Source organism: Magnolia sinica, chromosome 14 (genome assembly GCF_029962835.1).
Source record: "Magnolia sinica isolate HGM2019 chromosome 14, MsV1, whole genome shotgun sequence".
NCBI lineage: Eukaryota > Viridiplantae > Streptophyta > Magnoliopsida > Magnoliales > Magnoliaceae > Magnolia > Magnolia sinica.
The window spans coordinates 75,788,903-75,807,174 of NC_080586.1; the positions used below are offsets into that span (position 1 = coordinate 75,788,903).

Genomic DNA, 18,272 nt, shown 5'->3' on the forward strand with positions numbered 1-18,272 from the left:
TGAAAAGATTTTAGATGTAATCCAAGCTTTCACACTGGATTTCAAACCCCCTATTTGAGGGGATTTAAAACCCCCATTTACTTTATGGTGCCAAACAACCAGGGGATTTGAAACCCCCTCAAATCGCCCCAAAACCATGGTGCCAAACAACCCCCTTAGTTTTCTCTTTTGAGACAACCAAGCTGCAATTCACATTGACACTCTCACACCCACACTCCACACTCGCACCACAAAGGGTGCTCGAACCCATGACCTTGTGTTGAAACTCTTCTGAGTCTCTTGTGGTGCTCTAACCCATGACCTTGAGTTGAAACTCTTCTGAGTCTACCACTGAAGCACGGCAACAGCGGCAACAGGTGCCCTTCCACACATCAAAGTCAACTGGCACTTTGCATGAAAAACTTGCAAGTTGTCATATACCTCTTGCCCGTCCCTTCTACACACCAGTTAGTAGATGTCCTTGCTGAAGTCATCCCCTCTTCTCAGTTTCGTAACATTGTGTCATATCACGTTCCAGCTTGAGTGGAAGTGTTGGATATGGCACGGGCTTGTTGGGCCATGTCCCATACCCCCATAGATTTAGGGCTGCTTGTCTCCTTGTTTTCTCTATAAATAAGATGGTGTATGAAGAGATCTCTATACCTGTTTCTTCCTTGTTGGGATAGGACGGTAAATGATCATAGCATTACTCATTAACTGTGGGATCCATGATCTGGTATCCAGGCCGCTCATTGGGCCCTGCAAGGGATGGCCCAAAAAAAAATCCAATTCAGATCTTAACCTTCTAGTATCTGACCTTTCCTAGAACCATGCTGTCCGTTTCTTTATGCTTGATTAGAAAGCCACTGATCGAATGGTTAGGATCTTCCCTTATGGGAGACTAGGCATCCTGCATCCATAGTGGGGCGAAACAAATCAACGGTCTGGATTACCAAAACAAGTATTCTGCTTATATTGGCTTGGCCTATAAAAACACAAGTCGCGTCCTGCCGCATTAGAACCCTACAAATCCTCATCTGATAGTAAATGAAGAAACTAATGGAAAGGAACAAACATTAACACCTGCCCCAACATACATCAATTAAACTGGATGAAATTCCGTACAAGCAAGATTCTGAATATTCAATTTCACATTTATCAGAAATGAGCCAAATAAGATGGTCAATTTAATTAACACTCAATGTTCATATAAAATTAAGAATATATCTAGACGGGGTTCTTACAAAATTCAGGGTTTCTATTCTTTTCTTTCTTTTCTTTTCTTTTTTTTTTTTTTCTTCTCACTCCTACAAATGTGAACAGGAAAATCAACTGATCAAACAAATACAACAGGAAAAAAGAATTAAGACAATATAATAAAAACTCGAGGGGCCATGTGGGATTAGTGCATCAGGCTCAACCTTAGCCTCAAAAATCAAACTCCCCGTTCGCCTGCCATAGTTACACCAGAGAAGTCAGAATATGAACCAAAAAAAAAAAAAAGTAGAACTGATTTCACACCGAGTCGTATCTCCTTCCTAATCAGTTGAATAACTTTCCAAGTTTGGACCCCAATCAGAAAAGATCCGATGCTGGGGTTCAGGTGAAGACGTGAGAAAATGTAATTATGGATTCCAAACCACAGTAAATACAGTGGAAATGGTATTTGAGGATTCCTAATAACCACTTCTTGAAATCCGAAGGGTGGAAAATAGTGATTTTGTTGACATTCTTTTCTTTTCTTTTTTTTCTTTTTTTTTTTCTTTTTTTTCTTTTTTTTTTTTGAGAGAGAGAGAGAGAGAGAAGAAGAAGAAGAAGAAGAAGAGGAGGAGCTGGAGCAGCTACTGCAGTCGCAACAGAAGAAGAAGAAGAAGAATAAAAATGGGAGATAAATATATATATTTTTACTTTTTTCTTTTAACGTTTTCTTCTCTGTCATGGTGCCATAATGGCCATTACAACCTGTATCAGCCGTTATGATTCCATTTTTTCAAACCCGCCCCGCTTCAGACCCGTATCGCATAACGGCCTTGGCTATTACTGATACGTATCGGCCTTTATGGCTGAAACATAACCGTTTTTGGTATACCCTGAGCTGACGGCAATCAATTGGGACAAGGCTTAAATGATGATGATGGAGTACCACTGGAGCATTACACTTCTCTTAAACATACTATTACTTGCATTGTCCACCATCCACTGTCCAGCCATGAATGGAGGTTGAGATAGTTAGACTGCTTCAAGAAGATGGCAACTAATCACATGGATGGTGGATTATCTACTGTGCACAAATATCAGTGTACAGCTTATACCTGACCATTTCAGAGATGGGGGATGATCAACTATACACCAGACGTGTATAGTTTATGCACCTGATAGTTGTCTTTCAAGCCTACATGGAATTGCAACTCACGTGCTTGTGATGGCTGAACATCAGACGGGAGAATGTGCTTGAAGCAAGATAAAGACTATCTTAACATGACAGGAATACAAAAAAGCTAGAACATGCATCAGAGTTTGAATCTTGGATAAAAGAACTGAGAAAATTTTCACTGCATGAATCACTTGATGAAGGCTTCCAATGGAGTGTAACAGTTCATGCCAGGCTAAAAAGGATTTGAAGACTAAGGCAGTTTAATGGATATAATCATAGTTTAGAAAGTTGGAAAAATAAAAAAGGAAAAGAAAAGAAAAGAAAAAAGAAACACTCAATTTGTCTCGACCTGATTGGATTTCATCCGGACTAGGGAAAAGATCGATTTGGTCATGACTGTCAACTATAGTCACAACTATGCCAACTCGTTCCAGAAAGCTCCAAAAGAACTCAATGGAAGTAGATCGAACTTGACCCAACTCATCAACACTAATATATTACTATATTTTAAATATTAAATAGTCCTCAAAAGATTTAGGGAAATAATGGGGCGGCATTCTCACACTGGAATCAAGTAGGGTGGCCTGTGGGATGCGGGGCACACTCGAGGTGGGCAGCCCATGGAACCCATGGATTTGGGGCCCGTGTGAGGTGGGTAGCTCGTGTGAGGTGGAACCCATGGATTTGGGGCCCACGAGGAGGCGTAAACCGTGGATTTGGGGCCCACAAGGAGGGTTCAGCTAAAGGACCCAACCCATGGATTTGGGGCTTGGGCTATGAGATAAATGGATTAATTTGTCATGCTCTATCAGTTCGAGCTTTTAGAGCAAGTGGTTAATTGTCCTACATCAAATTGGCATCAGAGCGGGAGGTCTCGTGTTCGAGACTCCTCACCGGGGGTGATTAATGTTAGGCATTTTCTCACCAGGGGTGATTAATTTTAAGCATTTTCACACCGGGCTTGAGTGGGGTGGGCGACCCGCGGAACCCATGGATTTGGGGGCCGTGTGAGGTGGGTGTCTCGTGTGAGGCGGAACCCATGGATTTGGGGCTCGGGCTATGAGATAAAGGGATTAATTCACCATGCTCTATCAGAGCGAGCTTTTAGAGCAAGTAGTTAATTGTCCTGCATCAAATTGGTATCAGAGCAGGAGGTCTCGTGTTTGATGCACCTCACCGGGGGTGATTAATGCGGGGGCATTTTCACACCAGGCTCGAGTGGGGTGGGGTGGCCTATGGGATGCAAGGGCATCTTTCCTGTTTGCTGGTGGTTTTTCCATTACCAACAACAGAGTAAAAGGATGATCAAAACAACTAAACAAGGGATGTTAAGGATATAAGAGCTTAAGATTAACCTTTGTGAACAGAATGTCCTTATTGTTCAAGTGCATTATTCCATCCTTGAGAATACATTTCCATTTGCTCTTGGTTCTATTTACCTGTGAACATGCCAAGGCTGTTAGAGAACCATATCAATTCAACTTTGACAAGTACTTGAGTCATAGCATGTGAAGAACCTACATATAGTCTGAATTACCAGTAGCTTGCAGCATATCGTGTAATCTATGCTCATGCACTTATAAAACAATAGAAATATTGAGATAGAATCACAGGTCACAAACTGTCAATTCTGATTCCCTCAGTATATGCAACTTAGGTAAGGACACGTTAAATGTTGTGAGATATTGGGTCCCTAAAAAACCAGACATGTCAACACATCCATACTGGTATATAGTGGTATGGAGAAATGCATTATTTCATTTTTCTTATTTTCATATATGCATGATGTATAGGAAAAGAGGTATCATAAAATGCTTGGCCCAAGAGTTCCTAAAGCACGATAGGGTTTTCAGTTTGTGCAAGTTCAGCCCCATTGTTCTGTGATCCAGACCATTGATATTATGGCCCCACAAGGGATGACACATGCACAAAAAATCCCCCAAAACTGGCAAATAGATGGTTAAGAAAACAACTACCAAAAGGGCCTATAGGCAACTAAAACAAAATATTTGATTTCTAGGATCTTCCACTCTTGGGTGTTATTCAAAGGGACCAATCATGTGAACAGTTTGGAACAATGAATAACAGGCCCTACTCATATTGAAACCCTATGAATACTGATTACGGACTGAACATTATATGATATCTAGCAGAAAAATGTATGTGTAACCATATATACACTACAACTAAATAAATGATAGTGTACTCTAGAAACTATCAGGCCAAGCCCTGTATAATAGCTCATAGAAAAATGTACCTGAATAACTGCAGATGCATTAGAACCTCCCACACCAAGGCTCCTTGCATTAGAACTCTAGGATGCTTGTATATCATGTTTTTGAAAATCTGTTACAATATGGCCATAACCACATTGGCCATCCCCATTACATGATACAATGGTGAACGGTCCATGAAGAAAAAGAAAGGTTTGTATCAGATATGACTGATACAGACAAACAAGGCCACAAAGGCCCCATTTTAAATATTTATTTCAAAATTTCTCTATTTTTTTTTATTTTTTTTCACTTGTTTCTTCAGTAACCACAGAGGAAGCTCAAAAACACATTTTGTGCTAGATCTAGGCTTCTTTTGGGGATCCAAACACAAGATTTGAGTGATATTCAATGAATTTGAAAGTGGAATGAACCATTTGAGGAAAAGTTAGGAGGGGAAACTATCAGTAATTTTTCATCTTCTTTTTATTGTATTTTAATATAATGGGTCCTAATCATTAGGGGTTCACCACTACTAAGAATAGTTCCAAAAATCGCCTATATTATTGGTATTGCTAGGTCAATGATACCAAAACTGCTGACAGTTTAAAATTTTCCAAATATTACTGATATTTTCGATAATATCGGCAATATTATCAATATTTTGAGAAGAATCCTTAAAAAAAGTTCCCTGGCGTCGGCGTGATACCATCGATAATATCCCCAATACCAAGGAAACATCTGTAAATAGGCAAAAATTGATAGAATATTTGGAAAAATTCCAACCTCAAAAATCTCCACTTTTTAGGATTTTTATCTTTTGTTTTTGTTTCGGCTTTGATTATTTATTTTTATTTTTTTTGGGGAATTTTGTTCCTTGGGTGATTTCAAGCACTCTTGGTTTTTATTGAATCGAAGTTTGGATTTGGGGAGAAAGTTCAACTCGAAACAAAGACTAAGCAGGAACTCAAATTTGACGAAAAATCCATAAGAAACCTTTTTTTTTTTTCAAACGTTAGCATGAATTGCAATGGAAATCCATGTCTATGTATGAATCTCATGCATTGATATGGATTGTGGCCAAAAAAAAAAACATTTAAGGAGAAAATGGGGAAATTTGGTGAATTTCTAATTTTTCCATTTTATGTCGGAAAAAACAAAAAAAGTTTTTCGATATTAACTAACGTGGAAATTTTATATATTATTGAGTGTTGGCCGATTTATTGATTGGTACAAATTCTATTATTTATTTTATACCGATTTTTTTGACAACACAAGGTTAGGTCCCTATAAAATTGAAATTTATTATGTGTAGTTGCTTTTTGCAATATTTTGATTCCAACATGTGTAAAAACGTGTCTTTTAACATCTCCTGAACTCGCACAGAAAATTTCACCTTTTTCCTAACATTTCCCTCATACAGCAATATTTACTGATACATGTTTACGTATCCCCAGTCTTAGATACATGTAACCACTCGTCCTAATCTATAAAACCATGCTTGTTTGTGTTCAATTAGGTAGGGCCTATTTGGTTGACTTTCAATAGGTCATGCAGACAGATAGCATTCTTAACAATGAATGTTCTGATAAACCACTGAATACATGTTAAAGACAAATGAAGAAGAAGAAGATAGATTCTGGTGTTTTACATTTTTTTCTTCTATTTTCCTGATATTTTTTTCCAAACTTTTGTACAAAGAAAAACTCCGGCTGATATGGGTCCAATATAATCCGATACACACTGTATCATGCCGATTTTGGGCCTGGCCGATGCTCCAATTGACCCTGTTATTTAAAACCTTGTTTGGATATTCTCCTGGTTTATTATGTTTGAACTGCTTGACTATCTTCTTTCACTTTTGTCATCAAACATGTCTACATACTCTACAAAGTCATAAATATTAATAAAATTTTGCATCCCAGAAAGATTATAAACAGTAACCGGTTTAACAAAACTAGATTGAATAGGTGAAGTATTTCAAGTCATAGAACTAGAACATGAATAGCATGCTAAAAATGGATCAGTAAGTGTTCATGTCCTAAATTTTGAGAAATGAGATGGAGGATTGTATCCTCGATTCTGTGTCAGTGTCCATACCAGTACCTGCATTTAGGTGTTGCAGATTAGAATTATGTAAATGTAAATAAATTGCTAGTGTGTATATAATGCAAGTAGCCAGTGAGAAAATCTTCCGGGCAATTAGTTTTTCAGGTGGCTTAAACTTTCATTATCAAATGACATGGGAAGGGTTTCAAAACCTGATTAAAGGGCAGTGGGCGATTCATTCATGTTAGGACATACGCCACTTAAATTTTCCACCAAGGAAACCTATTTTCAATACCTTTTTCGCTCTCCTCTATCCTACGTCTTACGAAAGATCCCTTGTTTTTTTATCACATGTAACACTCATTTACAGCCATCCACACCATCCAAAATGTGGGGCACCTTATCCATGGAGCATATCTCTAAGATCACAGTGATGAAGCAATCTAAACCATCCAATTGATGGCTATCACACTAATGGTTAGAAGTAAAAAAGTGAGTAGTCCATAACAGAGGACAAAACCAGAAGGTAAATATCATGTTCTCAATGTTAGTGCTTAGGCCACTCTCCATCCATCACTAGGTTAGTGATTTGTAATTTTGGATGGTCCAGATCAGCCTACAACTAGACCATCTGCATGGTTGTAGAGCTGCCACCATTTTCAAAATTGTGCTGAACAATCATAGGAATCTAGCTCACCAAAAGAAAGCTACATTTTACCAGTTCCCCTCCCCTCTCATGCACAATTTGCAAATATTTCCTCTCCACATGTATTGCACATGACCATTGTTGTCAAATGCGATCGCATATGTGCATACTGTGGATCGAATCGCATATGCCATGGCATACTTTTATATGTGACCAATATGCAATTGCATATGTGAGTATGCAATCGCATACTGCATATGCGATCACATATTTCCCAATAGCCAGAGTGGAAGCAATTTTATTTTTTTTTCAATTTGGAGAAATTTTGCCTATAATAGGGCACTCAAATCCCCTCCATTTTCACTATTCTTTACTCCAAAGCTCCAAATCTCTTACTCCTCTCTTTCCCAAATCTCTCTACAACTATTTCAAGTATATTTATTTTTTGTATTTTGTAAGTTGTGCTTACTTTTTGTAAATTAAGTTGTAAGTTATAACTTGTAAGTTGTTTCAAGTTATCATTTATCATTAAAATTTCTTTGCTCAAAATTTTTAATAATTAATTCTCTTTTAATGTAGCTTATTGATTCTTTTGTTAAAATTTATATAATATAAGTAATTAAATATATAACTTAATGAAACACTCAAAACTATAATGAAATAAGTAAAATAACCCAATCCAATCATATGCACTAATTAGGCAAGTTTTTCCTTTTTTTTGGAATTTTTTTCGATTTTTTTCCTGTTTTCAATTTTTATTTTTTAAAAAAATAAATATGCCATGGCATATGCAATTGTGCGATCACATATGCAAACAGCATATGCTGATCAAGTGCGATTTGACAACATCACACAAGACACATTACTAGTACTAACAATAAAAGATATTAAAAAATGACTTTTCATAATGGTTGGGTCAACGTGTCCCTGATGCAAATCTTCAAAAAAAATGTCCTTGATGCATCTCTGACATGGTGTTGGAACGTGGCATGTTTTTTTTATAAATGGGGTGCCCTTGTTACATAGGCATCAGCTGATTAACTGGGCATTGATCTGGGTTTATGATAACTACAAGTTCAACTTGATACCTTTTCAAACTGAGCCAATACCAAATGATTGGTACTGGGTTCTTCATCTCCCTGCTCAAGGTCATCCAAATCATCATCGTCGTCATCTTCATTTAGAGGTGGCTCATCATCTTCTAGTGCTTCGTTTTTTGTTGGTTTTGGGGTTCCCACATTATGGGGGGTAAGTGGATCTGTAAAAGGCAAGATTTGTCAATACCCTCCTATTGTCATTAAGCTATTTACAATTTCATTTACGATAGAACATTACTTGTGAATAATGATAAAGAGAATGTACATAGCATACAAGAATTGTCATTAATAGTACACACCAATCATGATAAGAAGAAAGAAATCTAAGCTTTACCATAGTACGATGGTGTATTATAATCTTCATTGCCACCACCCTTTCCACCAATTTAGAAACAGAAGCATCATCAGAAACTATACCATGCCAACCGAAATATTAGAGATTTAATCAACATGTTCACTTACATCATCATAAACATCATTGAAACCATCTTGTTGTGGAATCAACAGAGGGTACTGCTTCATTTTAATCATTGAAGCAATTGTAGCATCAGCTTTCTTCCTAGCTTGAAGATTTAATCTGTCATTAAAGGCCAGAGAATGTTCTTTATTTGATGGGTTCTCTCCTAGAAGGACCTGAAATGCAGAAAGAGAGCAAAATAATCCATTTCAGAGCTCCCTTCAAAACTAAAAGATAGCCAGCTTCTTATCGATTGAAAAAGAGCAATTGGAGCAGCATGCAATTTGGACATGAATACAAGGTGGGACATGGAAATCCTGGCAGACCATATAAATCCATACAGTTGATTCATACCACTAAAAGACGAGTTATGTAAGGGACTTTTGGGTCTTGCTCACTAGAAATCCTACAATTCTATTGACGAACATGATCCCCTCCATGTGGTGCCCATAGTTTTGTAGTCAGAGCACTTGATCTGTTGACCCTCACTGTGGGTTAGCGATGCCCCAGAAATCTCACAGATTAGATTATCGTAAGCATTTGCCTTTTGCACTTTTATCTGTTAAAAGTGGACAGTGGTACTTTAGCGTCTTAACCAATTGTTTTAGCCATCAATAGAAGGGTTAGGACTGTCCAATGTGGGAGATTTCCAAGACATCCGCCATCCACAATGAAAGGCGTCAACAACAGTTCGGATCAACAAACAGCAAGCCAGCAAGCAGTAAATCCAGTGTTGGTAGGTTGAAATAATACCTCAGCATATAGACATTGTTCATATAGGAATCTGGAATTTGATAGCAAGATATACATCAAAATTACAAAAATAATCATCCCATAGGGGAAATATAACTGAAGATTCTCATGTCATAGGGGACAGTGTATGTCAGAAACATTCCCCCACAGCAGTTTGTTTTATTCTGGAAAAGTGTCCCTCTATGCAGGCAGATTCATTGACAAACCAATAATTTAGGATAGACTTCTTGACCCACTAAACAACCGATGTGTACAGATCTAGCAGTTGAAAGTCACTTTTCAACTTGTTCTTCCTTTTTTTTTCCCCTATCTTTCTTTCTTTGTTTCATTTACAATAGATAAAATCCATCTATCTAGCAGGATCAGACAATAAGATGTTATATGATCTCCAAGCCAAACAAAATGTTTCAAGTCTTTGACACATAATACATAATTTCACATAACAAAGAAAAACACAAGGTGAAATGGTTGTAAAGGATATCAACTCACAGACTGATAAAGAATTCATTGCTCAAACCAAATAAATGGAAAAATAAAGGCTGCTAGCAACAGGTGACCCTCTCGTCACTGAATAGGCTAAGCACCACGGCCATAAAAAATAGACAAGGGGAAGCCCAAATGGACACCCAAAACGCTATGAGACGAAATACAGCTACTCGAATCACCAATCTCAATAGAGCACAAACAAATCCAAATTCTTCTCCTCAACTGATCCATCAGCAAGGCAATACCCTTGAAAATTCTACTCCATTCCTTCCAGAGAATCAATGACATCCAAAAAAAATACCATCTACCACAGAGATTCCTTTCTGCCTTTGAATGGCCCACGATACCATTCCAGCAGCGAACCTCTATTGCCACCATACAACAGTTGAAAAGGTGAACAACAAGTTCTTCCTCTTTATTGTACACGAATCATATTTGGGAGAGCCATATTCTGCTTTAAGGTATCTAGTGTAAATATTTTTCAAACTCTAGGGAGAAGATGAGCCTTCCAAAAAATAGCACATGAGGGAGAAACACCACCAATATTCGCCAACCTTGCATAGAATAAACTAGTCAAATCTTCTTCTAAACTATCACTATGCGCCACACTCAACCTACCCAACATATTTGCGAAAAGAGATGCCTCCTCGTCTGAAAGATTCCGACACACTCTAATACTGCAGACAGTGATACCACCCGCCATTTCACAGCAATCATTGACTTTCCACACCTTTGCAGTGGAAAGCATGAATAAAGATTGAAATGAAGTCCCCAAAGGGACTTCATCAAACAAAACAACCCTCCAGAATTGCACTTCGGAACCACCCCTGATGAAAAGGCGAATACCTTTCCCAAACTCCACACCAATTCTTCTAGAACTATCCTTGTTAACTTCCTCACTATGCTGGCCATCTTGCTGATGGCTTTCCAAACCTCAGATCCTGTGTGCCGAGCATAAATCCCCAGCATCTGACACACCATATTTTCCACGAATACATTTGTCCACAACATATTTGGTTCCTACCTGAATCTTCAGCATTTGCTCAGGAGCACCCATCCCTCTCCGCCACATTACAAATGCCCAGTCCCCCAAATCGCAATGGCTTTTAGACCTCTTTCCAACTGATAAACTGGAACTTATGATCCAATGCATTCCCTTCCTATAGGATGTTCTTTAGGAGACTTATGATCACCTCTTTCTAGACCATTATCTTCTGTCCTGAACCTCCACAACCATATGCCTAAGAGGCCAAGGTTCATTGACCTAACTCCCCTATCCCAACTCCTTCCATGATGAGCTTACAAACCTCCTTTCATTGTAATATATGGAATTTGTGCTTGCCTTCCGGCACTTGCCACAGGAAATCACACCTAATCTTTTCCAACCTATTCACCACCAAAGTTGGGCGACAAGCATATTCGAATGGCAAGTTTTCCATCTTGTGGGCTTCTTTTCAATTATCTTTATGGCCTTGTTCCACAGAAGCTTCACAGGTTTACCAATAATCGTTGAAGACCAAGATACGAAGACATAATACTACCAACTTTGGAACCAAAAAATATCTGCCAATGCGTGAACCTCTTCATTTGTTGTTCTGATGCAAAAGATTTCTTTGTTACGAATGTTAATCCTCAGGCCCGAAACCACCTCAAAGAACCTGATGATTGTCCTTAAAATGTCCACATGCTTGCTCACTGAGTCATGAAAAAGAAGCACATCATTTGCAAACCGAAGATGTGAAATCTAAACCAACAAGCCCTCTAGTTGAAGTCCCTCTATGAGACCCACCTTGACGCCTCTATCCAACATTCTACTCAATGCCTCCACCGCCACCATAATAAGAAAGGAGATAGCGGCTCACCCTGTCTTAGCTCCTCGATGTCCCTTCTTAGCGAGTACACTGCCACTTTAACTTTGCTCTCTTCAATCATTTTCTCTATAGACTTTCTACCTCTACGATCAAAATCTGAGCAAATGGTAAATTGTCTAACCTTGGTTGCGCTCCCATACTTCCTCTGATAAGTGCTCCACATAAAACTTGATGATAAGATCACATGATTAATTCTTTTTTCTTAGTACTTAAACCATCCACCATCAGGTTGTGAATCTTTGTTGGATCTTGCCCTGGCATTTGCAATGTCGTGGACAAACCTTGTATTTCTATCTCCTTCCTTTAACCACACTGACCTCGAACGTTGCCTCCATTTGATTTCCTCATCCTTAAGCTTATCTTTATAGTCAAGGATGAGTTTAGATCATCGAGCCTTGTCCTCATCAAACAACATATAGCCGTCCTCCGCAAAGGCAAGATTCTACAAAACATTTATATGCCTTTCTCTACTTCATTGCTATCAAAGAACTCTTTACTCCACTGCTAAAGTTTGTCCTTCAGAAGCCTTAGCTTTACTGACAATCTATGCCCCTCCCACTTCTCCATCTGAAAAGAGCTCCACCATTCCTTGACCCATTGTGTAAAACCCTCGACTTCAATCCACATAAGCTCAAAATGAAATGACTACGGACCCCAATTCTCCTCCAACATCACAATCGGGAAATTATCACAAATTGGCCTTTGTAAACCCCATTTTTTAACCAAAAGGAAACCTTCACCCAGTTCGTTGACACAAGGAACTAGTGAAGTCTGCACATAGTTGGCTTCTCCTGGCCATTCAACCTCGTGAATTTCACATCATCAAATGGAAGATGCACCATTTCATTCCTATTGACCTAGGCAAAAAGTCTCTCATACTACTTATTCTAGACCTATTAATTTTTCGTTTATAGGAAACTCTCAACTACATTGAAGGCTCTGCCCATGCTCTAAGGAGCTTGCCATCTAGCTTGCACTTGATTCAATTCCACTATCCCGTAGAAATGACCTCCCATTCGTTTTGTTTGGCCCATACACAGAAGAAAATGCCCATTTAAAACCAGAGGCCACATCCCTAAGAAGCACCGAAGTTGAAAATTCTACACACAAATTGTCCTTGCTCCAGATTCTAGAGTCCCATATCACCACATGCCACCCACTGCCCCTATTCATAATGGGATTTGCTTCTAGATGAAAGAACAGAGCTGTTGAGATGTTTAATAACAGTCCTCAACAACTACTTCACATCTCATTGTCAGCCAAGTGCTCGCCTACTTAATTGGTGTAACTTCAGATATTATAGTGACTAGGCAGTTGCCCAACATCAACAAAGAGCTTTGAGAAACCTCTAGGTGAACCCTCATCAATCGTCCATTCTCTGACTCCTTGACCCAAGCCCAAACAATGTGCCTCTGGGACTGAAGGAGGAGCTTACAACCATGTCGCTGGCAGATTGACGGTCTTCCCTCCTATTACCTCATTGAAGAACCTATCTTTGATCCCCATACAACCTCCCAATATCCTTACCAGACTTAAGCTGCCATCGTACATTCCTGTGTTCTTCATCACTTTGACATCAACACTCTTCCTTCTCCACCGTACTATTTACAACTTCCAGGCCATATCCCGCCTTTTGAACTGTAAGGTTTTTGCCCAAAAAGCTCCCTCCATTCATCTTTGAAACAACCCTGGCCGCTTCCTTAGCTGATCCAAACCCGACGGATGCAAAACCCCTAATCTTGCCTATTGTTTGGAGTATCCCTGATATTATCAAGATCCATTATCTTATCCAGATCTCCAGCTCAGTGATACCAATAACACTGGTAGCAACAAAAATTCCAAGTATCAGCGATGTTACAATGTATCGTGAAGTATCGTCAATGTATTGATAATGCCAATGTATCACCAATATTTTTTACTATGTAAATTCTAGGTGTCGCTTGTATCGTCAATGTATTGACAATATTTCAATAATATCGCCAATGTATCAATATTGCCAAAAATATATTTATTAAAAAAAAAAAAAAATCATTTCAAATTTTTTTTGGGCTCATTGTTGTATGTAATGTTCAAATTGTCGACAATAATATCAATAACTTCACGATATTATCATTATGGCAACATGGGTGACATCGAGACCAATCTTTTATTTCCTTTCCAGCTGTTGACGATTTCTCAGCGAAATACTTTGTTGAAATTCTAAAATATCATGGATGTTTTGGATGGAAGGCTGGATGGATAGATGGGATAGTTGGACTAATTTCTTACGACAGCACATGCCTTTAGGTCCCTATTAAATAGAAACTTATTATGTATGCATTCTTTATGCAATTTTTTATTCCTAAATATGTATATTTTAGTTTCTTCTAAAGTTTCATTGAAAAAATCCTCCATTTTCCCCATGTTTCCCCACCACATTTCCGATTATGTATCCATTCTTTTTGTAAATTTTTTTTATTCCTAAATATACAAATATGTATATTTTAGCATCTTCTAAAGTTTCACTGAAAAATTCCACCATTTTCTCCATGTTTCCCTGCATTTCCGGTTATCGGCGATATCAATATTGTTTTCGTATCTCCGGCTAGCGAAACTTATAGCAATACCGATACTTCGAACATTGATCTTGGCCGAGAATCCCTTCTGCAAGGGATAATGACTTCCTTCACTTCCCCAAAACTCAAACATCCTATGGGATGCCATTTCTAACATTTCTCCAATAAGATTTCAAAAAAAAAAAAAAACAGTCGAGAGCTTGTTCTCCTTTGATTGAACCCTCTTTTCTTTCCTACCAGCCCATTCCATATCCAGTATGTCACAGGATTCCATTCATGGTGGGACCTCATCAGCCCTCAAAGGTATGTCGCTTTCTACTGATAACAAAAGAATCTGGACAATGAATGGACTGTGTCAGTAACCAGAACAATGGATGAAGGCCTTTCTAGAAGGAGACTGATACCTTTTGGCACAAGCCAAAGCAAAAAGGGGACAAATGATCCCCCTGTTGAATTTGCATAGAAGAGAAGAAAATGGTTGGCAACCCATTGATCAAAATTAAAAAAGATGCTAAAGAGATGCAATCTTTGACCCAACCTTATGATTTGTCAAAATTTATATTATGTTAGATAACCTACACTTCTGGGGGCGGAAATCGTTAAAATAAATAAATAAATAAAAATAAAAATAAAAATAAAAATGTTATGAATTATGATGCTGTGATTTACTGATTTGAAATTTACAACTTGCAAACTCTCAGCTCCCTTATGATTTTCCAATCCGATCACTGAATTCATCGTCATCATCTAAGCCTTATCCCAATTAATTGGGGTCGGCTACATGAGTCATATTCCATCATTCCACCATATCAAGGCCCAGACTTTTAGTCAGACCATAGGTCAAGTCTTTTCTTACTACCTCCATCCACCATGTCCTTTTGGGCCTTTCCCTTGCCCCTATAGAGCCTTCAACTTGTACCAACTCACTCCTAACCAGCTTGGTTCTTGGTCTCCTTAAGATTTTTACATTCCCATCCTGTAATTAGACTCGGTGGTTGCTAGCCCTTTTGTTGTATAATTCCTTTGCCTTTTTGGCAATTGTTTATAATATACTTTTGCCATCTTTCTAAAAAAAAAAAAATCAACTGAATTCTTATAAAAAGACTAGGGTACTGGTTCATGGATTAACCATGTCTAGGAAGCTTAAGCACAAAATAGAAGAAGAAAATGAACATCCATTCAAGCATTTGCAGCAGAGAAAATATTGTGAAAATACATAGAAGAATCAACAAGCACACCGTCAGGAAATCGTTGAAGATAATTGACCTTTAACTTTGACATCATGTTGGTGAGTTTGTGAATGTGCAACTCAATCTTATGATGAATGCCACAAAGTAAAAAAGTACAAAATATAAGGACAGTATGATATATAGATAAACAAGAAAAATTGCAAGGATATATTTATCTGGACTTTTAACCTTTTCTTGAAGAGAATGATTTGGGGAAATGTCTCCTGATCCATCTTGCTGAGGAATATAACCACCTGGAAGCAAATGCGGAGGGTAGTCCTCTCGTTTCCGTTTACCAGCAGTTAGCATGAAAAAATCCTGAATGGAGAAATGTATTAATGAGAAGCTCCTATATGTAATTAACCAGTATCATACATTATTGATGAAGAAATAGTTCAAAACCATCGAGACATAACATTTGGATGAAGGGTAAGACACGCAGACAATAACTTGAAATTGTCTCAAAATTAGAGTAAAATAATTTCAAATAACAAGATTTAGAATGATGCATAGATAGACAGTATGAAATTCTGTTAAAAGTAAAGCAGCCTAAAGAGAAGCCAAATTAAGGGGCACAGAAACATTTGAACCATCTCATCTGCATAACAAGCATGCAATCTAACTCTTTTAATTTGTTGGGGTGATTCTTCCAATTTAAAACTTTATTTAAATTGAACTCTATAGAGGTCGAGCTATCCCTAGGAACCCAGTTCAAGGTAAAGATATGATACAGTTTTGGAGTCCATCAAAAAACATTATCAGAACACGTAATCCCACACCGAAGCCATCAGTATTCTAACCTAACGAATTTTAAACCTGGATACAAAACCAAATAAGCTAGAACTAGGAAACATTAAACATATCCATATCACTGTTGTCATCTCCTAATAATAACTTTTCGAAGAATAACCAGTAACAAGAAAAATACTCAAAATTTGCCACAGCCCTGTACCTTGTTCGAATGTTCATGACTTGCTATATTCTTATTAGAACCATGTGATCTTGGGCTTTGTTGTAAAGACAACTCAATTAGTTATCCAATGGAACCAATTTTCTGGTGTTTCAACATCGTTTGGAACCAGACAAGGTCAGGCTTGAGTGACAAAAATTAAAATACCCCTTCGAATCACTCTTTTATTTGGCAACAAAATATAATTGATAAAATACAACAGCAGAGCTGATCACAACAGCCGTAGAAACAAATCCCAACCATGAAGCTCAAGATGTCTCATAGCCCAGGTTAGGTAATCATCCACCAATTTAGATATTATAAAAAAGTATAATAGTGATGCATTTATCTTAAAAACAAAAACCAATACAAAAATCTTGTCAGAAACACTCGGAAGCATCAAAATTGGCTTGCTCCATAAAAATGTTTAACATATCATGTTGAATCTCCTTGTCTAAAAGGTCTTAGGAAGCTTCCCAGAATAAGATTTGGAAATATATTGGAAATTATGAATTTGGGGCTTCTACATCGACAAGGTTGGTAGTTACTCTAAAAGGTGGGTCCACAAAGTTGTAGGTTTAGAATTCTTATAAAAGGAGAGTTGGGTATGATTTATTTGTTCTAATAAAGGTGTGAATCTAAGAAAGTTGTAGGTTTAGAATTCTTATATAAGGAGAGTTGGGTATGATTTATTTATTCTAAAAAAAGGTGTGAATCTAAGCAGTTGTTGCTTGGTTATTTTTCACATTTCTCTACTAAGGCTCTGCTACAAACCTATGAAACCTTGTCATAGAGCTCCATGAAATGAGGTGTTATATATAGACTTTCCCTTATGTTGGTTGTTCAAAGTCCAAACCAGTAAGACAATATTGACATGTGCCGTGTGGGGTTACATCTGCAAGGAGCTGCCCAGAAGTTAGGCCACTGATTTCCGGGAAATGACACCAACCTGAAGTGCCTGCTTGAAATTTTGAAGGAACATAATACATAGGAAATAGTTCATTCAGAATTGGAAGGGGGAAATCACAGAAGAGGAAAGATGTTTAAGATCACCACTCGTGTTTACCAGAAACTACGACAAGCAAGTCAGCGAGGGAAGACCAGAGGACAATGGCAGAAGGGAAATTGGGAGGCAAAGACTTGTAGTGTTCAATAAAGATCCTCTCTTGGAACATCTGAGGTTTTGGGATGGAGTGCAGAAATCAGATTCTAAAAAATAATGGCTGTGAGTGATTCAGGAATCAAAATGGCAGGAAAAAGTGAATGAAGGTAAGATCACCGATATTTGGAGGAGAAATTGTGAGTGCATAGCCTTTCCTAGCAAGGTTTTAACATGGTATACAAAAGCAGTTATGTAACGGCCGTTATATGTTATGGGGCCGAAACGGCTGTTACAGAAAAAACTGCCTGTAATGGCCCCATAACGGTCTTGAAGCAGGATTTTTCAAAAAAAAAAACATCGTAACGGCCCGTATTGTAACAGTAAAGGCAGTGGCCGTTACGGCCACCGTAATCGCTATGGAACAACTAGGGTTTTAAATATTACTTTCAGAGTGCAACTTGTCCAGTTCAGAAACCCATATGAATCCTTCAAAACCAGATGAGTCACCAGAC

The 18,272-nt window shown here is 38.0% G+C and overlaps 1 protein-coding gene across 4 annotated transcripts in view; it reads right to left on the reverse strand.

Annotated features, from left to right (window-relative positions):
* Positions 1–1,112: 1,112 nt before the first annotated feature.
* The window catches only part of LOC131226246 (transcription initiation factor IIA large subunit-like), a 46,808-nt gene continuing 29,648 nt past the window's right edge, over positions 1,113–18,272 (reverse strand). For 2 of the 4 annotated variants that reach the window (XM_058222029.1, XM_058222027.1), the window contains 6 exons: positions 15,899–16,027; positions 8,821–8,991; positions 8,693–8,732; positions 8,350–8,519; positions 3,709–3,792; positions 1,113–1,431 (listed from right to left, as the gene is read on the reverse strand). In XM_058222029.1, coding sequence (XP_058078012.1) covers positions 1,408–1,431; positions 3,709–3,792; positions 8,350–8,519; positions 8,693–8,732; positions 8,821–8,991; positions 15,899–16,027 — 618 coding nt within the window. In that variant the 3' untranslated portion in view covers positions 1,113–1,407. Of the gene's footprint in view, positions 1,432–3,708; positions 3,793–4,610; positions 4,700–8,349; positions 8,520–8,692; positions 8,733–8,820; positions 8,992–15,898; positions 16,028–18,272 lie in introns of all 4 variants that reach the window. The other 2 variants (XR_009161698.1, XM_058222028.1) reach the window with 2 other exon arrangements.